A 24233-nucleotide genomic window follows, 5' to 3' on the forward strand; every position below is an offset into this window, starting at 1 on the left:
CAGGTGTTCGTAAACGGTGGCTCTCTTCTCCCTTCCCCCAGATACAACTTCAGAAGACAGTAACGGCAGAGGATACGTGGACCCCTCCACCTAAATGAGGTGGGGCCTGGTTTTTGTTTATTTACTTTTGAAAGGGGGGAGGGGCAGAGAGAGAGGGAGACACAGAATCCAAAGCCCTCTCCAGGCTCTGAGCTGTCAGCACAGAGCCCAACATGGGGCTCAAACCCACGAACTGTGAGATCATGACCTGAGCTGAAGTCGGCCGCTCAACTGACTGAGCCACCCAGGTGCCCCTGGTTTTTGTTTAGGATAAGTGGTCAATCTGGGCACCTGCGTGGCTCAGTTGGTCAAGTCACCGACTCTGGATTTCAACTTGGGTCATGATCTCACAGATCCTAAGTTCGAGTCACACATCAGGCTCTGCACTGCAGAGCCTGCTCGGGATTCTCTCTCTCTCCCTCTCTCTCTGCCTCTCTCTCTGTTCCTCCCCCACATGTGCTCTGTCTCTCTCAAAATAAATAAACTTTAAACAACAATTAAGAAAAATAAGAATAAGTAGTGAATCCGACGTCTGAGAAAGGGCACACGGTCCAGTGTGAAGGGAACTCAGCCAGTTCCTCACCGACACCACACATACTATGGAACTTCCCACCAACTGCCTTCAGAAACTGGATTTCAAGAGGTGCCTGGGTGGCTCAGTCGGTTAAGTGTCCGACTTTGGCCCAGGCCATGATCTCACGGTTCGTGAGTTCGAGCCCCACATCGGGTTCTGTGCTGACGGCTCAGAGCCTGGAGCCTGCTTCGGATTCTGTGTCTCCTTCTCTCTCTGCCCCTCCCCTGCTCATGCCCTGTCTCTCTCTGTCTCAAAAATAATAAAAATATTTTTAAAGAATTAAAAAAAAAAAGAAACTGGAGTTTCAGTGCACAATGCACAATGCGGATGGAAAACCGCTATGGGTTTGAGGTCCAGAGACTGGGGCCAGACGGCTGGCCCGGCAGTGCCTTTCTGCGTTCTGAGTCCTGTTCTTATAAATGAGGATGATCCAATGACATCCTAGGACAATAAACTGATGTTCCTGGCATGGTGTTCGGTGCTTTATTGCATTTAATCTTTACAACAAGGACAAGAAAGGTCTATTCCATTTTGCAGAAGGGAAACTATTTCTCAGGAGCTACGGACTTGCTCAAGATTACACAGCTAACCAGTGGCGGCAGGGTTGTGGTTTGGGGGCTTCCAGATCCAGACCCAGAGCCACGTGCTTCCGAACTCCATGCCCATCCCTCTGCAACACATCCCACAGCCCAGGAAGTGCATATGCCACGGGTGATGCTTGCAAAACACAGCGACCCTTAGGAGAAACTGTTCAGCATACTAATAGCCTATTATTTTCCCAAGTTTGGATGCTTGCAAGAGTGAATTTACAGGAAGATACTAAAACACGATTGTCAGCTGACTTGCAGTAAGGAAGAATGGCTCCTGAATTATAAAATTATAAATAAAATATGTAAAGATGAATCAACAACAACCACACGACAAAAATTAACAAGGAACCACACCTCGGCTTTCTCAGCACCACAGCAGCATAGCTCAGAAAATTCCTAAGGTACATTCCTGGGGGCAGTCAGAGCCTTGGGTGATTACCTAGGACACCCCTCCCTCCCCCTGAGAGCATTTCAAAGTGTGGAGTAGGGAGGAGGGGATGGAGCTTAGAGGACACCTTCTGCAACTTAGGGTAAAAAAAAATAAATGTTTTTGCCCAATATGTAAAGGTTCACATTTGTTTATTTGCTTTAAATCAAAGTCTCTACTCTGAGATGTCTGGTCATCCTAGAAAGTCTATGTTAATGGATTCTCACATTTCGTGTCCACTGTTCTACATCAAAACAATTTTAAAAAGTCATCTGAAAATCCCAAGTTTGGAGCTTGACTCCTTTAATATAAGTGGATTTTATTATAATTGGATTTTAGTTCTGTTTCTGGAACTATCAACGTTGCTTCTATAGACAAATTAGTTTTCCAGGTCTCTTGCATATGTAAATTCTGCTGGGAACAAAAGCCCTAGAAAAATGAATTTATCCTTCAAAGTTCTAAAATCGGGGTGGTTTATTCATTATTTGCAATTTTTTGAGAGGTAAGATGTGTTAAAACGATCATCCCAGCCCCTAGAGCTCTTACAGTTGTGACAGATTTCCCTGAGTCACCAGTGCGTGCTTAGAAACTGAGGAGAGGGGGGCGCCTGGGTGGCTCAGTCGGTTACGCGTCAGACTGCGGCTCAGGTTATGATCTCGCAATCCGGGGGTTCGAGCCCCGCGTCGGGCTCTGTGCTGACAGCTCAGAGCCTGGAGCCTGCTTCCCATTCTGTGTCTCCCTTTCTCTCTGCCTCTCCCCTGCTTGTGCTCTGTCTCTATCTCTCAAGAATAAATAAACATTAAAAAATTAAATAAAAAAACCTGAGGAGGGACTCCACACATTTGGCTAATGTCACTTCCAGGTGACCTTCCTTTCCTCGTCTGCACTGGGGAAGCACGCGCTTGCCCTACCTACCTCCTGGTAGTACTTCGCAAACTTGTCTTCCCTTTGCCCCAGTGAAGAAGCTGCATCTGTATGGGTTTTCCACAATCTCTTCTATCACCACTAATGTCCACCTGCAGCTCTTTGAGAGATAGCCAGTTGGGGGTAGGAGACGCAGTTGTGCCATTAAATGAATTCAAGCTTAGGACCTTAGCCTTCCTGAGCCCTGCTCCCTCTCTTTGTCGTCTGAACTGCCTGCTGAAGACACAATTGGGCACACCCCTGGACAGGTAAAGACCTTGGGGTACCCGGAGTAAAGGAGAGGACAGGTGGAAAGCCCCGATGTTGACTTGCGCCCTAACTCAGCTCTCTTTCCTTCTGGCGAGAGGGGGTGACGGGCTCATAGACTGAAGCCAACGGAGGGTTTTGCTCTTTCAGCCAGGATAGGAGCATCTGTGACCTGTCATTTCTGGAAATGTGACTTTGTGATTTGATGTTGTAAAATGCTGCCCTGTCTACTTTCTGGAGGTAGTCAGAGCATGGGAGAATTGGATTATGGAGCACGGTTAGCTGGGAAATAATTATTTTGCTTATCCTTCAGTTGTGTCCTAATTATCTTCTTTTCAACACCTATGAGCTGCATTACCTTAAGCATTAAATCTCTTTGGTCTTCAGTGATCTCATCTGTAAAATCATGACCATAATCATGCGTACCTCATGTCATTGTTGGGTAGATTAAGTGATGTAATTTATGTGCCTGGAATATATTAAGAATGCAAAAATAATGGCCACCACCACTATAATTTCAGCATATTCATTACTAGTAGTGCTTCGAGTGCTAAATATAAAAATAGATAACATTTGGGAACCTGCAAATAGATGTCCATCAATGCTTGTAACTGAATGTTTCACTGAGAACATTCTGACAGTACATCTTCTTGGCTGGTATTACGCATCTATGATAATCATGTGACTGACGTGAAAGGCAGGAAGTCAGTGGGCAGACCAGTCCTGTCCTCATGGTACTTACAAGAATGGGTTGGTGGAAAAGATGCCCATTAAAAAAATACTCGGTGAATTAATGTCAGCCAGATGAATTATGCCTCAAGTCTAACCACATCGATCCAAGGACCTTCCCTAATACCGGATTCACCCCACAATTTTCATAAATCAACGAAAAACTGACCAGCTCAAGGAAACAAATAGTCAAGGATGATTGTAATTTACAGATGACCGATGAGGCTGTAAGCCATATGCTAACTACAGAAAAGCCGGGACATTTACTTAAACACTGTCAAATCAGAATACAACTTTGTTTTAACTGCAAAATCTCAAACTACTCACAAGCCCAAATTACCGAAGATCTGATGGTTGTGACCTGACATTTGTGTTCATTCAGTCAGTACGCTTTTACATCTTTTCTAGTAATACCTATCACTATTACTATGACTCTTTCAATAACAGATATTTATGATCTAAGAACTCACTGCCTTTGGCTTGTATAATACATACTTCTTTTCAAATAACATCTTATTGAGTGCATTTTGATTCCTTAAAAAGTCCCATTCGGAAAAGACGTATTTCGTAGAATATATGTACACCTCATTTCATTTTCTAACCAGTCAAGCTTTAGATTTCCATTTATTTTTTTTCATAGATTTTTGAGATATGTTGTGTGTCCTTCGATTTCAGCCTCATGCATAAAGTGGTTGGTGGTGGTCCAGCTCCTGGAGGTGCTGTGAGTGCCATGGGCCGAATAGAAGCAACTGTGAACTGGGGAGAAACACATCCCAAAATTTCAAAATAGTAACTACATATCACTTAGCATGCAAACAGCATGTCGTGAGTGAGTGAAGAGTCAAATTCACGAAATATAATGCATGCCTAAAGATAAATGAAAATTATTTATTTCTGAACTAATGGGCACAGTGATACATTTTCCCACTGAAGGAGACCCTGGACGGCCAACTTTAGGTCCCTTCTGCTAAGTCCATTGATGTAAGTACTTATTTTTAGAATGGTAAAAATATTACGGTCACAGGCCACCGGAATTAGTCTGTGTTATTACCAAATATATTTGGGGGGGGGGGTAGTGGCTAAATAATACTCTGCATGTTTATAAAACAAAAGAAGTAAATGCTTTATTTATATATGTCCTATCTTAGATACCTTAAGCTTAAATATGTCTGCCCTTTTATTTTTAAGGGTTCTTTCAGGGATAGACATCCGTCCTATTAGGGGGTCGAGGTTCTCTTTAAGGCTTAGTATCTTTTATTTTCTTCAAAAAGAGGCACAGTCCAATTCTATACTTTTGAAAATGGACTCGGGGCAAGGACTCTCCGTGGCTTGTATTTAGACTCTCCACAGTTACTGACTGAAAAACATCGGCTCTCAGTAAATGGATGCTGAGTGAAAGCAAGGTTTGCTTTTGCTTCCAAACGGGAATCTGCCTTTACAGCCACACAGACTATGTTCTACATAAGTTAAGACTGGGTCTTTGGTGCCAGGGAGTAGACAAAGTTTGGGCCACTCCTGCTTGCTACCTGAGGCGGTGTGATCGCTGGCTTCCGGGAGGCCATCTTCCTCCTCCGCCTCGGTCCTGTCGTCACATTCTTCTCTGCAGTCCACGTTTGGGCTGTAGTGTCGGGGCTTCATTAGCAGGGATTTTCTCTTGTTGACTGGGACGCCCAAAGCCTGCTCTGCAGCTCTCCTCTTCTTCGCCATGGAACAATCGTACGCAGCACTGTAGTGATTGAGGCAAATTAAGAACATGGAGAAAAGACTTTACTGCTACTTGCCATCTGATTTCCATGAAGTGCAACCCAAAGCCTGTGGACGCCTGGGACCAAAGGTTTAGGGTTAGTTGTTGGCACTAATGAAAACAGCCCATCCATTGACTCTACTGAACTGTGTGGATTCTATTTTACTGCCTATCAGAAGAGTTTAAAAAAAAAAAAAATCATCCTTAATCCTGAGTAAGCATATGTTAATCTGTGCTTTGCTTGGCACTACATTAAATACCCAGGGAGGGATGGAACAAGATTTGTACTGGTTTGCTAATGCTAAGAAACAGCTAATGTGAAAAATATACCACCAGACACACACACACACAAAACGTGTCCAGTATGGATAAACCACAAGGTTTTTCGAATAGCTGTTTGCTACCCAAACTGCTTATCTCTCCCGCAGTTGTGCACCAAACTTGAGATGCCACATCCTGAGCTTTGACCTGAAAGGAAAAAGCATAAAGGGAGGGGTAAGCTAGGAACACTCTGTCAACCCATCTCCAGTCACAAATAAAAAAATGAAAAAATAAAAAAAGGTGGAAAGATGCTACCTGGCACTCTGCCTTTTGATTTTCACCCATTTGGCACACAGAACAAACAAATAAAAGGAGGAGACATAAGATTGGATTTCACAAAAATGGACAACAGTTTATCCCTATTCTTGTCCTCGTATGATTTTATTTGGAAATGCTCCTGAGGGCGGCCCTTTCAAAACAGATTTCCTACCTATAGCTCACTCAGAATTAATGCAGATCACTCTATGTGCTGAAGTTAAGACAAACATTCTCTTGGCAAGATCCAGGAAGACCAGAGGGTTTAGCCCACAGTGAGTCTGTGAGAGATATTTATTAAATGCTCTTTGAAGAAAAGCACAAAGCTTTAGAAGCAAAGATCCAGAACAGAGAATCTTAGAGTAATAAGATATTACTTACTCCATCACAAAAAAATTACTGAATACTCAGTAATATTATCAAGTAGATAAAGGACTTGAATTGTTCTCTTAGGAGCATCAATGCAAAGACAGTGGCCCCGTTCACAAAAATTATTTGATTATAGCTGTACCTGAATTCTTGAACTTAGAACAGTAGATTTAAAAAACTTCAGAGGGAGAAAAAAAAGGCTATTCCTTCCAGGAAAAAAGGAATATAGAAAGAGAGATAATCCGAGAGGGTTAGAAATCTTTCAAAAAAAAAAAAAAGATTAAAAAGTGGATGATTGAAAATTATCCTCCAGAAGAGAACAGTGACCTTCCCAAATAAACTAATTTCCCTTTGCAAAATCTCTCTGATGAGCCCAAATTTAAAGCGACCCTGTACAGATGATGGAGCAAGAGGGAATATAATCAGATGACTATGGTAGCAAAAACCTGCCTTTATATGGTGGTGGATATATAGCATTCATATGGAGACTGCAGAAAGTGGAAACCTACAGGGCCTAAATCTGCTGGTTTCTCAAGGAAAAGTCTACAACGTGGGGAGGTAATGGGAATGTGCAAAAAGAAGCAGAACTACCCTTACACGAGTTTGCTTCGTCAAGGAGACTGACCTGGGAAGGAAGGGGGACAGAGAAACTTAGCAAAACGGGTACGTTTCCTAGGTATGGGAGGAGAGTTCAAGAACTTCCCCAAACGAGTTAAAGTGTCCTGAGTCGAGTGAACTTCCATTAAAGATGCTCAGAAAATATACCAGACCACTAAACTATTATCTCAAACCAGGAAGATGCATAGAAAATGAAATAGAAATTTGCTCCTGGCAAATGTCATTCAGGTATTAAAGCAGGGAAAGAAAGCGGATTCTAAAAACCACTTTAAGCATACCATCTGTGCCAGGGAAAAGGCCAAGAAAGTTTATCAAAACAAAGATTTGTCAGTGGCAGGAAACACTGATCAATAAGACCTGGGTGGCGGGGCTGGTTTACTAACTGGTTGATGAGGAAACTGTCATTTCTTTCTTTGATGGTTGATGAATGAGGCTGACCATCTATTACTTGGACAATCCTTACAAACTTTGTGTCATTAACACTGTTATCCAAATTGACTTATAAAGACAAGTATCGTTCTTAAAATCACATATCTGGTCAATGGTGTGGCTGATATTTGAATCCCAGGCTGCTGGGTTTTCTCCTATGTGTTGCCAGATTAAAACAATGAAGTTGCTAATTTCCATATGCATTTGGCAACTGGGTGAAGTTATACCTGAGTCAACCAGCCACGTCTCTAACTGGAAGGAAGCTATCACAGGGCTTTGCCCAATGATTTAGATGCAGGTATGTAGGACGCTCGTCAGATCTGGAGATAGTACTGAGTTGCAGCAATGAAAATCATGTTGCAAAATGTAATTAAGATCCCCAAAGTGTCCATAGTCTGGAGTTGTAGGGTGAACCTAATGAGATGACATTTAATGGTAATAAAACTCAAGTTCAGTGTTTAGGTCCAAATACTAACTGTGCAAGGATGAAGGGGCTATGTAAGGTTTTACTGAAAGTACAAATTTAGCTTAAAATAAATGATTGTGTTTGATAGTGTGTAGGAAGTTCCTTAAAGAATATTATCTGTGTAACCTGGAAAAAATAATTGTATTTTTTGGAACATCAAATTCCTTATCCCTCGAATAGGGATAATAATTTCTATATCACATGTGGTGGATAGAGAAGATAACATCTGTGCTGTTACTGACTAAAATAGGTTAAGATAGAACTGTTCTGACTCCCTGCTCAGTGCTCCTTGGACTCCATCAACATGAGACTGATGCTGTCACAATGCGACATCACAAACTCTCTCCCTAGCATACTGCATAGATTTATGCATGCTTGTATGTCCGTAAATGCATTCTAATTTTTTACATATTATTTATATTTACATAAATTACACGAGATTTATACATAACATTTGCTTTAAATCTCACATTCTGTGCATTTCTCCATTGCAAAGTAGCCATGGCCCAGGCAGCATTTGGAGCTAAAATGAAAGGCTTTATAACAAATATTACCCTTTGTGTGTGCATGGAAAATGGTCCCTTTCCCTAGTTTTCCCTGAGGGCACACTATTTTGGCTTTATTGTGACACTTCACTGTGACACTGCAATGAGGGAAAGCCATGCTTTACATGTCACTGAAAGAAATGCCACAAAATGCTAACATATCTTCTCAAGGTTGCCAGAAATAATTTCCACTGGGTTGTGTTTTCCCATCTGCGGAGCTCTGAAATGTTAAGGAAATAAATGAGCTCTATTATCTATATTTTTCTAGTAGATGAGAAAGAAAGAGAAAAAATACACTCAGCCCTGCATTTATTGTTCTATTCAATCAAACTGTTGCTTTAAACATCCACAGTCCTCGAGGGAACTTTATCAATGCACCAAATACCTTTCAACATCACATTTTCATATCTGTGGTTTTGACCTTACTAAAATATCTTTAAAAGATCTGTATGTTTACTTGGGAGAAATTTTTGGTTACATATTTGAGAAATGCTTCCATTTAGAAACTCAGAGTCTAATTTGAAATGGCATTCCCTTTGATGACAACATACGGCTGAAATTTCATTCAAAACAATGATTGAGAAAAACAACAATTAGATAACTTTAATGATAGACTCAGGGCTGGAAGTATGTTTAGAAGTCACATCCATTGATCTTTCAGATTTCAAAGAAGAGTACAACAAATTAGAAATTTTGTTCTAATTGGGTTGTCCAAATTGTTCTAATTTGGGTTCTACAGTTTTCCAGCTTATTTTCCAGTCATAAATTCTCAATGCAAGTTACAAGGAGACATGTAACAAATTAAAAAATGCAGGTTCAGTAATAGATCTATTCTGAGTACACTCCCCTCAAAAAATAAAATACAAAAATCAATGAAAGTTATGAATCCCTGAGCCTATGGAAATTATTTATAGGTTCCATTTCTATGGAATATTCATAATAGGTATTCCTGTGGATTTCTTTTAACTAGGAAGAACACCACAGACTTGTGGAAAGGAACCAAGGAGTATAAATTTGAATTAAGGATGATTCAGAAAAAAAACAACAGTATGATGATTGAAAAAGGAAAAAAATTAAATTATTATTTTCAGAGACATCCTTTTATTTAAGGAAAATCCAAATGAATCTACAGATAAAATATCAAAATAAGAAAGCAAATTTAATGAAGTCATTACAAATTATTTGAGCTTCTATAAACCATCAATAAAAAATTAGAGGGAGGGTCTGGGGGTTCAGTTGGTTGAGTGTCTCAGCTCAGGTCATGATCCAGGGTCGTGGGATCAAGCCCCACATCAGGCTCTGTGCTGAGCGTGTAGCCTGCTTAAGATTCTTTCTCCCTCTTCCCTTCTCCCCCACTCTCTACCTCTCCCTCAAAAAAAAAAAATTAATTAGAAAAAAAGTTAAAAAATGAAACCATTTATAATGCATAGAAATATAAAATACTTAGGGATAAATCTAAAAAAAGATGCATAAAACTTACACAAAACAACATTTAAAGAAAACTAAAGAACTAAACAGAGAAATATAAGATGTGCATGAAATTAAAAACTCAGTGTTGGAAGATTTCAATTCTCCCCAATTTTATCTATTAGATTCAATGAAATCTCAAAGTCCCAAGAGTAATTTTTTTTTTTTAGAAAGTAACAAGTTAAGGGGCACCTGAGTGGCCCAGTGGGTTAAACATCCAACTCTTGGTCACGGCTCAGGTCATGATGTCATGGTTTGTGAGATCGAGCCCCGCATGGAGCTCTGCGTTCACAGTATGGAGCCTGCTTAGGATTCTCTCTTCCTCTCTCTCTGCCCCTCCCCTGCTCACAATTGTTATCTCTCTAAATAAATAAATAAATAAATAAATAAATAAATAAACTTAAAAAATAGAAATTAACAAGTTAATTGTAAAATTTCTATGAAAATGAAAAGAACTAAGAACAACATACACCATCTTGAAGAAAGCAACAAAGTTGAAAGACTTACAGTTTTAAATGTCAAAATTTATCATAAATCTCTAGTACTTGACATAGGGTGTTGTGATGCAAGCATAAACAAATAGACCAATGTAACACAACAGATATTCTATCCACGGGGTTCAGCAATAGGTTCACACATATATGGTCAATTTTTGACAAAGGTATTGTTGAGAAAAGGGTTGTTTCCTCAGTGAATGGCACTGAGTCAACTCGATATCTATCTGAAAAAAAATGTCTTGACTTCTACGTTATATCATATACAGCAAACAATCCCAGAAGAATTATGGATTTAAAAGACTAAGAAGAGAGTAGAAAAAGCAATCCATTGAATGGGAGAAGGTATTTGCAATTCATCTTTACTTAAAAAAAAAAAAAAACTTTACATACAGAATATGTAAATATTTCTTGCAAATAAATAAGAAAATGACAACCTAATGGAAGAATCACAACATAGATCCACAGGTCTCTGGAGGAGGGCCACAACATTGCAGCAAAGAATTAGAAATTCTCAAAAAACAGCACTGGCAGAGATAGAATCCCTAAACTTGAAGCCAGAGATGGCCATCGTCAACTAGTTTCTGTTAGATCTACCAAGTCATGATGTCAAGCAGGCATAGAAGTCATGGAATGCCCACCATTAGGCTGAGGCAAGTCTAGAGGAAACAAGCAAGATCAGCGATCAGATTCCATAACATCCACCACTATGGTGGCAGTACCTCACCCTCAACAGCCACAGATGAGCCACACATAGGGGTCTTGAATATCAGACACAAAGGGAGAAAAAGGATGAACTTGATTTATAAATGAGTTGGCTCAGCATCTGAGGGCAATTGGAAAACAGGCCGCAGGTCATCATGTAAGGGTGGCTCTGAAAGGACAGAGAGAAGAAACTTCCCAGTGGGCAGAGCTACAGGACAGGGCAGGGATGCAGCTGGCCCTCCACTTTGCATGAAGAGAAAAGTTGCCAAGGAAAGGAAATATAGGTGCCCATAGGCAAAGCGAATAGTTTAGTTAGTCAGGCAGGGACAGAGATGAATGGTTTAGCTGGAAAATCAGGGACAAGAAGGTCTGAGGAAAAGGCATGTGAATGCAGTTATGAAAGTTAGGATGAAATTTGAAGGCCTTTGTCTTATGCAATGACACCCACCATATAGCACATACCAGGGAATGAGCATTAAACCACCACCCAGACATGGCCTTGTCAGACATCAGCCAGGCTCTTTCTTTAGCTTTCAGATGCTGTTGCAATGGAGTCATTAATGAAGTAGATTCAGGGGCAGGGGAGGAGGCATTGAATATACCGAAAACATGGATTCCCACCAAGACTGAATTAGCTACTCTCACAGCCCAATGTCCTGTGTGTCAGCAAAAGAAATAAATGGCATGTGCCCAGTATGACACCATCCTTTGAGAAGACTAACCAGCCAGTGGGCCCTTTTCATTCTGGAAGGGGCAGCAATTTAACTTGACTGGAATTGACACATATTTTGGAAATGGACTTGTTTTTCTTGCCTTCAGAGCCTCATAGCACCACTCTCTGAGGGCTTACGGAATGTTTGTTCCACACAAGAAATTTTCATACATCTCATTGGACCACAGGATCCTGTTAGGAAGATGACTATGGGAACAAAATAATTGGATACATGTTATTATTACTTACCACACATCGCAGAAATTGCTGGCCTGATGGAGTGATACAATGGCTTCTTGAAGGCATAGCTGAGATGCTACCTTTGGAGGTGATACCCTGCCAAGATGAAATCATATGGCATTTGTTTTTCTTCATCTGACTTATTTCACTTAAGCATAATACCCTCAAAGTCCATCCATGTTGTTACAAATACAAGATTTTATTCTTTTTTATGGCTGAGTAGTATTCCAGTGTGTGTGTGTGTGTGTGTGTGTGTGTGTGTGTGTGTGTGTGACATCTTTATCCATTCATTCACTGACAGACACTTTGTTTCCATATCTGAGCTACTGTGAATAATGTTGCAATGAATATAGAGGTGCATATATCTTTTCAAATAATTTTTTTTGTTTTCTTCAAATAAGTACCCAGAAGTGGAATTGTTGGAATATATGACAGGTTTTTTGAAATTATTCTTTTTTGAGAAATCTCCTTTCTGTTTTCCATAGGGGCTCCACGAATTTATATTCCCAAGAGTACACAAACATTCACTTTTCTCCACATCCTCACCAGCCTTGTTATTTTGTGTCTTTTTGATAACAGCCATCCTGGTGGGTATAAGATGATATCTCAATGTGATTCTGATTTTATTTTACTGATGATGAGTGATGTTGAACATATTTTCATATGTCTGTTGACAAACTACATATCTTTGGAAAAATGTGTATTCAGATCTCTGCTCATTTTTAATCAGATGGTTTGCGTTTTGTTGTTGTTATTGAGTTGTAGATCTTGATATATCTTGGATATTAATCCCTGAGCAGATATATGATTTGCAAATATCTTCTTCCATTGAAGATGTTGCCTTTATGTTTTCCTAAGGATTTCCTCCACTGTACAGAAGCTTTTTAGTTTGATGTAGTGCTATTTGTTTATTTTCTTCTCGTTGCCATTGGCTTTGGAGTCAGATCCAAAAAATATCACCAAGAGAAATGCCAAGGATCTTACTGCCTATGTTTTCTTCTAGGAGTTTTGTGGGTACTGGTCATATATCCAAATCTTTAATCCATTTTAAATTAGTGTGTATGGTATTAGATAGTGGTCCACTTTCATTCTTTTGCATGTAGCTGTCCAGTTTGCCCAACACTATGTGTTGAAGAGACTGATCTTTTTCCATGGCATATTATTGCCTCCTCTGTCATAAATTAACTCACCATATATATATATATGTGTGTGTGTGGGTGTGTGGGGGGGTTATTTATGATCTTTACATTCTGTCCCATTGATGAATGTTTCTATTTTTATGCCAATACCATACTGTTTTATTACAGCATTGTAATATAGTTTGAAATCAGGGAGTGTGATGCCTCCACCTTTATTCTTCTTTATCAAGATTGCTTTGGCTATTCAGAATCTTTTGTGGTTTCATATAAATTTTAGGATTTTTTTTCTATTTCTGTGGGGAAAATGTCATTAGCATTTTGATAGGGATTACTCTGAATCTGTAGAGTGCTTTGGGTTATATGGACATTTTAACAATATTAATTCTTTCAATTCATGAGCATGGAATATCTTTCCATTTATTTGTGTCTTCCTCAAGTTATTTCATCAATGTCTTGTAGTTTTAGAGGACAGATGTACCACCTCCTTGGTTAAATTTATTCCTACATACTTTTTAATACAATTGTAAGGATGTTTTTTAAATTTCTTTCTGATAGTTTGTTGTTAGTGTATAAAAACACAACAGATTTTTGTATGTTGATTTTGTATCCTGCAACTTCACTGAATTTGTTTATTGGTTCTAAGTTTTTTGGTGAAGGCTTTAGAAAAGTCTTCTATGTATAGTATCATGTCATCTGAAAATAGTGACAGTTTAACTTCTTCCTTATCAATTTGGATGCTTTTTATTTATTTCTCTTGTTTGATTGCTGTGGCTAAGACCTCCACCACTATATTAAATAAAAGTGTTGAGAGTAGACATCTTGCCCTGTTCCTGATCTTAAAGGAAAAGTTCTCAGTTTTTCACCATTGAGTATAATGTTAGTTGTGTACTTGTTATATATGGCCTTTATTGTTTGAAGTACATTCCTCCTGTGCCTGCTTTGTTGAGCATTTTTAGCATTAATGGATGTTAAATTTTTTCAATGCTTTTTATGCATTGATTGAAATGATCATAACATTTTTTACCCCTCATTTTGTTAACATAGTGTGTCACACTGATTTATTTGTGGATGATAAGCCATCCTTGCATCCCAGAAATATAGTCCACTTGATCACAGTACACAATCTTTTTCCTGTATTGTTGAATTCAGTTTGCTAATATTTGTTGAGGATTTTTGCATCTGTGTTTATCATGGATATTTGCCTGTAATTTTCTTTTTTGTGCATCCTTTTCTGCTTTTTTGTAGCCAGGTGATGCTGACCTTGTGAAATGGGTTTGGAAATACTCCCTCCTCTTCAACATTTTGAAAAATTTGGGAAGAATAACTATTGAATCTTCTTTGAATATTTGGTAGAACTCGCCAGTGAAGTCATCTGGGATTGGACTTTTGTTTTGTTGGGAGGTTTAGATTACTGCTTCCATATCCCTGAAAATTGGTCTATTCAAATTTTCTATTTCTTCATTAATCAGTCTTGGAAGATTTTATGTTTCTAAAAATTTATCCATTTCTTCTAGGTTGTCATTTGTTGGCATATTATCGTTCATAGCAGTCTCTTACGATCCTTTGTATTTCTTTGGTATCAGTTGTAACTTCCCTTCTTTCACCTCTGACATTACTTATTTGAGTCCTCTCTTTTTTTCTTATTAAGTCTAGCTAGGAGATTATTAATTTTGTTTATCTTTTCAAAGAACCAGCTCTTAGTTTCAATGATATTTTCTATCATCTTTTTGCTGTCTATTCCATTTATTTCTGCTCTGATCTTTATTATTTCCTTCCTTCTTTTCTTTGACTTTGGGCTTCATTTGTTTCCTCTTTTTCTCATTCCTTTTGCTGTAAAGTTAGTTTATTTGAGATTTTGAGTGTAAAGTTAAATTGTTTACTTAAGATTTTTCTTGTTTCTTGATGTAGGCTTGGATTGCAATGAATTTCCATCTTAAAACTGCCTTTGCTTCATCCCATATATTTTGGTATGATGTATTTTCATTTTCATTTGTCTAGGTATTTTTTTTATTTCTCCTTTGATTTCTTCATTGAACCTTTGGTTATTTAGTAGCATGTTGTTTAATCTCCACATATTTGTGATTTTTCCCAGTTTATTTTCCATGATTGATTTTCAGTTTCACACCATTGTGGTTTGAAAAGATGCTTGATATGATTTCCATCTTCTTAAATTTATGTGGAGTTATTCTGTGGCCTAACATATGATCAATCCTGAAGAATATTCCATGTGCACTTGATAAGAATGTGTATTCTGCTGCTGTCGGATGGAATGTTCTGTTTAATCTATCTGGTCTAATGTGTCAGTATTTCCTTCTTGATTTTCTGTCTGGATGACCTATCTCTATTGATGTAAGTAGGGTGGTAAAGTCCCCTACTACTATTGTATTGTCATTGATTTCTCTTTTTAGGTCTGTTAATATTTGATTTGCATATTTAGGTGCTCCTATGCATGATGTATAAACATTTATAAATGTTACATTTTCTTGCTGCATCCCCTGCTTATCTTTTATTACAGTCTTTGTTTTTAAGTCTATTTTGTCTGAAATAAGTATAGCTACCCCAACTTTTTTTTCTTGGTTTCCATCTGCATAAAACATCTTTTTCCAACACTTCACTTTCAGTCTGGGTGTTTTCTTACATCTGAGGTAAGTCTCTTGTAGGCAGCGAAGAGATGGGTCTTGTTTTTTATCCATTCAGCCACTCTTTGTCTTTTGATTGGAGTATTTATCCATTGACATTAAAAGTAATTATAGATAGGTAGGTACTTACTGCCATTTTGTTCATTGTTTTCCAGCTGTTTTTGTAGTTTCTGTCTGTTTCTTTCTTTTTCTCTTGCTTTCTTTCATTGTGGTTTGATTCCTTTCTTTGGTGTTATTTTTAGATTGCAGTCTCATTATTTTTTGTTTATCTACTATAGGTTTTTGCTTTGTGGTTACCATGATGCTTGCATATATCAGCCTGTATATACTGGTCTATTTTAAGTCAATAGCAAGAAAAGTTTGAACAATTCTAAAACTACATTTTTATTCCCCACTCCCACATTTTGTATTTTTGATGTCACATTTCATCTTTTTATTTTGTCTATTTCTTAATTTTTACATTTATAGTTACTTTTTTTTTACCACTCTTGTCTTTTAACTTTCATAGTAGCTTTATAAGTAATTACTGAATTAACTATATATTTACCTTTACCAGTGAGCTTTTACTTCCATACATTTTCTTGTTACTAATTAGTACCTTTTCTTTCAGCTTAAATAAGTCCGTTTAACATTTCTTGTATGGCAAGTTTAATGGTGATGAACTACTTTGGTTTTCACTTGTCTGGAAAACACTGTATCTCTCGTTCAATTTTGAATGATAACCTTACAAGTATAATATCCTTGGTTGCAAGTTTTTGTTTTCAGCATTGCTAACATATCATGATACCTCTTCCTGGACTACAAAGTTTCCGGTGAAAAATCTGCTCATAGTTTTATGGGTTTCTTTGTACATAACAAGTTGTTTTTCTCTTGCTGTTTTAAGATTTTGTCTTTAATCTTTGACACTTTAATTATGATGTATCTTGAGGTGGATCCCTGGATTCATCTTATTTGAAATTCTGTGGAGTTGCTGGATCTGTTTGTTTCCTTCCCCAGGTTAGGGATGTTTTCAGCCATTATTTCTTCAAATAATGTTCAAATATTCTTCAAATAATTTCTTCAAATATTTCTTTTTTCTCTCTCCTTTTGATAACCATATAAGTGAATGCTTTTCTAACAGATGTTGTCCCAAAAGTCCCTTATTTTCACCTTTTAAAATTCTTTTTTCTCTTTGTTGCTCTGTTTGGGTGAGTTCCACTGCCATGTCTTCCAGGTCGCTGATCCTTTCTTCTGTTTCACCTAGTCTGCTGTTGAACCCCTCTAGCGTATTTTTCAGTTCAGTTATTGTATTCTTCAGTCTGTGGCTTCAGTTTGGTTCTTTCTTATAGCTTCTATTACTCTGTTGAAGTTCTCTCTGTGTCCATCTATTCTCCTAAGATTAGTGAGCATCTTAATGAGCATTACTTTGAATTCTTTATTAGGTAAATTACTTATCTTCCATTAAAGGTTGTGTGTGTGTGTGTGTGTGTGTGTGTGTGTGTGTTGTGGCTTTGTTTGTTTTGTTTTTCTGGGATATTATCTTGTTCTTTTGTTTGGAGCATAGTCTTCTGTTTCTTCATTTTGCTTGACTCTGTGTTTATTTCTATGTATTAGGTGAACAGCTACCTTTCCCAGGCTTCAAGGGGTGGTTGTAGGAAGACTGAGGGAGTGTCTGCCTGTCTGTTCAGGGCCCTGAATATGGTAGCCTGCCAAGAATTATCTCTACAATGTTTCAGCCTCTTGACACTGAGAAACACAAGCCCTCACACAAAGCCAGGCATTCAAGGGATGTCCCCTGTGTCGCCTGTGTACAAGCACTGGGTCACGGTACAACACCCACTGGGTTTAGGGCCGGGGGGAGCATCAGGCCAGGGTAAGCTTGTCCACTGGAAATATGCACTTTTTAAAAATGTTTGTTTATTTATTTTTGGGGGGGGCAGCAAGGGCGGGAGAGAGAGAATTTGCACTGTCGGTGCAGAGCCCAACACAGGGCTCAAACTCACAAACAGTCAGATCATGAAATCAAGAGTCAGCCACCTAACTGACTGAGCCACACAGGTGCCCCTGGCAATATGCAGTTTTAATGATTATTGCATAGTGTTATGTCCTTGATAGTTTGAATATATGGGTCCAAGAGCTATGAGGTAGATTAGGAGTGGCTCGGTGTACCGTGACTTCCAGCGGCCAACTTGAGGGACTTATATATCCCTTACCCCAAATCTAGACTCTGTGGGTCTGATGATCTCGGTCCCCAAAAGGAGAATGCTTACATCAGGGAACATAGTAAAAGTCCTGTTAAATTTTAAGCCCCAAATGCCTCTCAGTCACTTGGGCTTCTTGCACTGGGATATCAGCAGGCAAAGAAGAGTCATCATCCTGGAAAGAGTAACTGACTCTGATCATTGGGAGAAGTGAGGTAGCTGTTACATTTTCACGACAGAGAAGAATACATTTAGTGCCCAAGTGATTCACTGAGGTGTCTCCTGGTTTTTCCTAGCCGAACCTGGCAACAAATCAACATGTGCAGCACACAGAGAATCTGAATGTTATGCTGACCAGGGGCTCAGATCCCTTAAGGAGGAAGGTCTGAGTCAGGCCACCAAGTAAGCCATCTAGATAAGCAGATGTACTTGACAAGGATGAAGGGAATGACTAGACGAGTAAATAGAAATTAAGCTTGATATGTGAAGCAGGTGGATCTGAAGTGTGGCACGTAGACTGTAGTGGTTGCCATGATATGCCCTTACCCTCGCTCCAATTCAGGATTAAGGTGCTCATTTCCCCCGCCTAGAGAGAGTGCTGGACTCTAATGGCTCTTAGCTGAATCCAAGAGAAGTGCCCTGAGAGAACTTGTAACTCCAAATACATCCCCACAGGGGCAGCCCGCATTCACCCTGGCCTTAAGGAAGGACGAACTCTGAAGAGCAATCTCAGAGCTCTCAGTAGAAATGGCCGAGGCTTCTGTTGCAACCGAACTGCAATTCATCTTCCCATGTGCAATCCTGCCGCCCTTTCTTCTGACGGGTGCTGTTCCCAAGAACATGCCTCCCCGCCCACCGAAAACAAACACAAAACATTGTGTGGCACATTCATGTCTCGGTCTGCTTCTCAGGGGGTCTAATGTTGGGTAAGGACTGATGAGATTAGCCCTGGGGGCTGCAGGCAGGCACCTGCTAGGCTGAAAGCCCTGGTAGGTGTGCAGCTCACCCCTGACCTACAGAACTGGATACGGTCTCTCTTGCAATTCTTGTTCTGAGAGAATTTATGGTCTTGGCTGCAGTATGTAGCTTTGCTCTTGGCTCCGTTCGAGGCAAGAAGATGAAGGCACAATTCATTATTACTCACTTAGAAAACCAAGAAACATTGATGCTTTCTACTTGGAAGACTGATAGTAAAAACCATGTTAGTTTCTTTGACAACATAGTGTATTGTTTTGACATATGTTTTTCACATCACTCCATTGGGATAGCCATTCGTGGTGAGTCTCGTTATATATTTAATGTTAAAATTTGAAAAAATTGGCATATTTCAGTGACTTTTTCAAGAAGCTTGTTATTAGCTCAGCAGAATAAAATATGCAAAAGTGTGAAACATGATCTCCGTTAAGAACTCATAATCTAACTCCGGGGAGAAAGGAAACACATGAGACAAAAATAACTGACAGGAGAGAATTTATAATTATGTTTGAAATGAGTGACACAGCAAATATATGAGACAGTAGTTCAGAGAAGAGGTAGACAGGATCGACTCGCCTGTCCCTGTGTTTCAACAGACAAACTTCCTTTTAGTGATCTAAAACACTACCTATTGAAGTCTAAGAGCCTCACTAAAAAGAACAAAAAAAAGCAAGAAAGAAAATGGAATCTTAATGTTATGTACTAGAAAATTGGGTCTTCAATATTTTTCCACTGTATTTTTCACAGTGAACAGATTACCCTAAATGCCTAAATCACTGCTGGTAAGAATATAGGCAAATGTGCAGGAATTTTTAGCCCGGATGTGATGCTACATCTGATGCAATGTTATATTTTCTCTGCAGGTTTTTTTTTTTTTTTAAGAAGCGTCACTTTCTTTCCTGAAACTCTGCACCCCAACACTCTGAGGTATGGATACCCATAGTCTACAATAGCTACTTGACTGCACTTTTAGCAACTCAGGAGGCAGGACCCTGTGGGAAAGTGAAAATCCCATCTTCATTTGAAATGGGTCTCGTGATTCCCGACAGAACCTAAAGGCTACTGTAAATGGCAAATCTACTTTTACACAAGGAAGACTATAGTGATATTGTTCATTCTTTGAGGACAGTGCCTGCAATTCATGAGCCGGCTCTCAGCTCTGTCTTGGAAACTTGTGGCCATGCTCATGTTTACGGAGCTATGTCAAGCTAGAGTGTGCCCAACAGTAAACCTATAATTTAAGCTTCTCCTACTACTCATGTCATAAATTCAGCATCTAAGCTGTTGCTATTTACCGATGGTTGGTTTGCCGTCATGGAACACTGATTCCACGGGCAAGGTTATTTGATAATATCAGGTTTACAAGAGGGAGGAAGGTTTTTCCCCATAAGGCCAGAGCTAATAGATGCCTTTTGCCTCATTTAATTGAGATTAAGTTTTACGAATGATAGATTAATTTTCTAACATCCACAACAGTTTTTTTCATAAAATAGTCAAGCCATTCAAAGCCACACTGCAACAATAATAGTAATAAAAACCTACTCTTGAATCTCCCTAAAGCCCTCCTGTCGCTTCTCCGTGCTGGTGAACACTTCAACTCCACCCAGATGGAAGCATATAAAAATGACAGCAGTTCAAACACGAATCGAGGGAACTGCCTTCCTCCAGGAGACGCACCAAAAAGCTACTCGCTGAATGTGCGCGCGACGTGGCTAGCCCACCTTCTTGGAACAGAAGTTCACTGACCTCTGTGAACTTTTGCTTCTAGTTCCCTTCACCACTGAGGATGTGCTTTTGCAACATGGCAGAAAGAGACGGGAGGTAAGCTGACAGTAGCAGGTAAGTCAAGAAATCCTAGTCGGTCCCCGTAAAGACTAACCAAGCGACCATGATGTCATGAACCAATCGGTTCCAAACTCTGCTCTTCAAGAATGCACAACAATCATGCCTTTTTACAAATAATTCAATCCTCACACGAACCCAAGAATTTTATAGAAAGAACTATTCAACCGTTCAGTAAAACACAATACACCAAACTTTGGAATATGGTGTAACATAAAATATACATTTCCTGCGACTTATAGCCACAGGCAAATGACGTACCTCAGGTAAATAATGTGTGCACCACCAAATTTCTTTTAATTGCCTATAGATTGACTAAACAGTTTAGTTAACGTATAGCAACAGCTTAGCCATGCAATATATAAATAGTTCATTCATCTTTTCAGAAACATAATGTGATGGGTTATACAGATTTCTCCCAAAAGAAATTGGATATAATAAGATAAAATCAGGAAATTGAAGACAGCAAGAGGTGATCAGTTTGTGCATTTCAGGATGAGGGTACCGAAAGAATTCAGAAAGAATTTAAGTACAGAAAGAGATTCGTCGTTGTTTGCTGGGAAATCTAGCTTCATCAAAGCCAAACTGTTATTTTAAATTATTAATACTTCGGGGTGCCTGGGTGGCTCAGTTGGTTGAGCATCGGACTTCAGTTCAGGTCATGATCTTAACGGTTTGTGGGTTCAAGCCCTAAGTCGGGCTCTGTGCTGACAGCTCAGAGCCTGGAGCCTGCTTCGGATTCTGTGTCTCCCTCTCACTCTGCCCCTCCCCCACTCACACTCTGTCTCTCTCTCTCAAAAATAAATAAACATGAAAACATTTTTTAAATTTATTAATACTTCAAAATACTTTTATAAGTACATAAAATAAAAAATATATGTGGTTTTATATTTTGCCAAATATCAGTATAAAACTAAAAATATTAAGAAAAATGGAATGTAGGGATCTTATTTTAATCCTAAAGAAATACAAAAATGAAATTCACATAGTTCGTTAATGTTTGTCTTATCAAAATAGTATATATTTTTTTCTTTTTTAACGTTTTTTTACCTTTGGGAGAGACAGAGACAGAGAGCTGTCAGCACAGAGCTGATGCGGGGCTTGAACTCATAAACCTCGAGATCATGACCTGAGCCGAAGTTGGTCGCTTAACCGACTGGAGCCACCCAGGCGCCCCTCAGAATAGTTTTTCTGAGGAGAAGATATTTAAAATAAGCCCTACTTAAAAAAAACCAAACACTTTAAGATTATTGCATCATCTTAATTGATCTATAAGTATTTTATTATAGATCGTATCTGCTAAAAAAATTAAATGTGGTTGAGTAAGAATAGCATTGTGACAATTCAAGTTAATGCATTTGTAGAATTGAGTTCAAAGTGACTCTTTTTATTGTAACTAATGAGTCAACAATCTGAATTCTTTTATTTGAAACTTCTATTCCTAGCCAATAAAATAAAATAAAATAAAATAAAATAAAATAAAATAAGTTAAAATAATGAGAGCTGTGAAATTCCATGATAATGGGGATAAAAATACAGTATTTGTGTATCTTATGTTAGTATATAAGACCATATACATTCATTTCTTTGGCATATTCACAAATAACCTAGTTTTAGAGGAAAATAAAATGTACTCTCCTTTAATTTCCCTAGCATCATGTTTTATAAAATTTTATATAGCAATTTTGCTACTAGAAGAAATCTTGTTAGCAGAAAATGCTTTCAAAAATGGTTAAATTTAAACAGGAAGGCTTAGGTGCCACTGAAGTGGGGGGTTGGGCCGTGCCTTTGCTCCACCTCCGACCCCTCCCACTTGCCTAAGCTCGGCCAACAAGACACTGGGATGTCAGGGAGCCCTGCTTCCTGGGAAGAACCAGCCATGCTGGCTTGGATCTTCCCTGGGGGACATGGTTTTTAAGCCCCAAACTTCAAACTTGAAAGAAAAAGCAATCTTAAATACGAGTATCTTCATACTATTTTCAAATCACCCCCGTGAAGTCTGTAGAAAAGCTTCAATCATCTGGCCATTTAATCAATATCCCATTTTATTTTGTTTGGTGCATGTCTCACGAGGACTGACACCCTGTACGTCTTCTCCCTGACTTTAAACCTTATTCATACTTTACTTATACATGTTTAGACGTTATGTATGTGTGTGTAGCATGGGGCCTGGGCTTCCTAGAGGTAATGAAGTGTCTGCTTTGATCATCTAGGCACCGGGCAAATGCTCTCTGCAGCTAGAAGAGAAACAACCCTTCCATGCATGCTTCTAAGGAAAGAAAAAAACCAGTTAACTTTGTCATAAAACTTAGGGCTCAAAGTAAATTGCAGTTATTTAATAATCAGAACGAGAACTTCAGGTTTTAATGGAGGGTGCTGAATAGAACGTAGACCCTGCCAAAATTCCACTTCAGCTCTCATTTTTGAACAGAACGTCAGAAAGGAGAAAGTGACAGTGATTATAAAATACACATAGAAAACGTCTGCTTTAAAATTACTTTTGAACAGGAGCACCTGGGTGGCTCAGTCGGTTAAGCGTCCGACTTTGGCTCAGGTCATGATCTCACCGTTTGTGAGTTCAAGCCCCACATCAGGCTCTGTGCTGCCCGCTCAGAGCCTGGAGCCTGCTTCGGATTCTGTGTCTCCCTCTCTCTCTGCCCCTCCCCGACTTGTGCTCTGTCTCTCTGTCTCTCAAAGATAAATAAATGTAAAAAAAAAAAATTTAAATTACTTTTGAACAAAAATGGGGTGCCTGGGTGGTTCAATTGGTTGAGTGTCTAATTCTTGGTTTAAGCTCAGGTCGTGATCCCCAGGTCATGGGATCGAGCCCTGCATCAGGCTCCATGCTGTGTAGCCTGCTTGAGATTCTCTCTCTCTCCTTCTGCCCCCTCCCTCACTTGAGCTTCCTCTCTCTCTCTCTCTCAAAAAAAAACTACTTTTGAACAAAAATAACAAAGGTAATTAGTATTTAACACATGACTATGTAAAAAAATTCAAGATCATGTGAATTAGCCAGACGACTCAGAGGAGAAAAAAAAGTTTATTTTGGACAACTTTATCAAAACTTATCTCTATTGTACACCATGCCCAAATCTATTGAATATCAAGTTCCTACATGTTTGTGATGCAGGCATAGCCTTATTAATGAAAATGATCTCATTTATTTACAAAGTAAAAACCATTAACTAGTGATGGGGTTTGAAGCTTCTTTGTTTCTGTGGGTCAATCACTCCCAGAAACACTCAAATCAGAGCCACATAAGTAATATCAAGTTAATTTAGTAGAGCTCTAAATGAAGATCAGGAAACACAAAGGTCTAATTAGTATTATAATGAATAAAGTATAGGTGTCCTTCTGTTCTCTAGTATGAACACTTTATTTTCTTTTTCCCAAGATGTGCATATATGAATTCTCTCTACGGAGTAGGTTTTGAATGGTTATTGAGAATAAAGCTTAATATATGTTTAAAAATTTGATGTCAGAATCAAATATTTTCACGTACTATGGATAATTATAACCATATCTTGCATATTAAAAGCTAATATAGTGGCTGCTTTTCTTTGC

The 24233-nt window shown here is 38.8% G+C and overlaps 1 protein-coding gene across 3 annotated transcripts in view; it reads right to left on the reverse strand.

Annotated features, from left to right (window-relative positions):
- Positions 1–24233, reverse strand: part of ST18 (ST18 C2H2C-type zinc finger transcription factor) — a 108592-nt gene that overhangs the window by 61528 nt on the left and 22831 nt on the right. For all 3 annotated transcript variants that reach the window (XM_042923538.1, XM_042923537.1, XM_042923539.1), the window contains exons 4-5: positions 11904–11990; positions 5056–5255 (exon numbers count right to left, since the gene is read on the reverse strand). In XM_042923538.1, coding sequence (XP_042779472.1) covers positions 5056–5255; positions 11904–11990 — 287 coding nt within the window. The remainder of the gene's footprint in view (positions 1–5055; positions 5256–11903; positions 11991–24233) is intronic.

This window comes from Panthera leo, chromosome F2 (genome assembly GCF_018350215.1).
Source record: "Panthera leo isolate Ple1 chromosome F2, P.leo_Ple1_pat1.1, whole genome shotgun sequence".
Taxonomy (NCBI): domain Eukaryota; kingdom Metazoa; phylum Chordata; class Mammalia; order Carnivora; family Felidae; genus Panthera; species Panthera leo.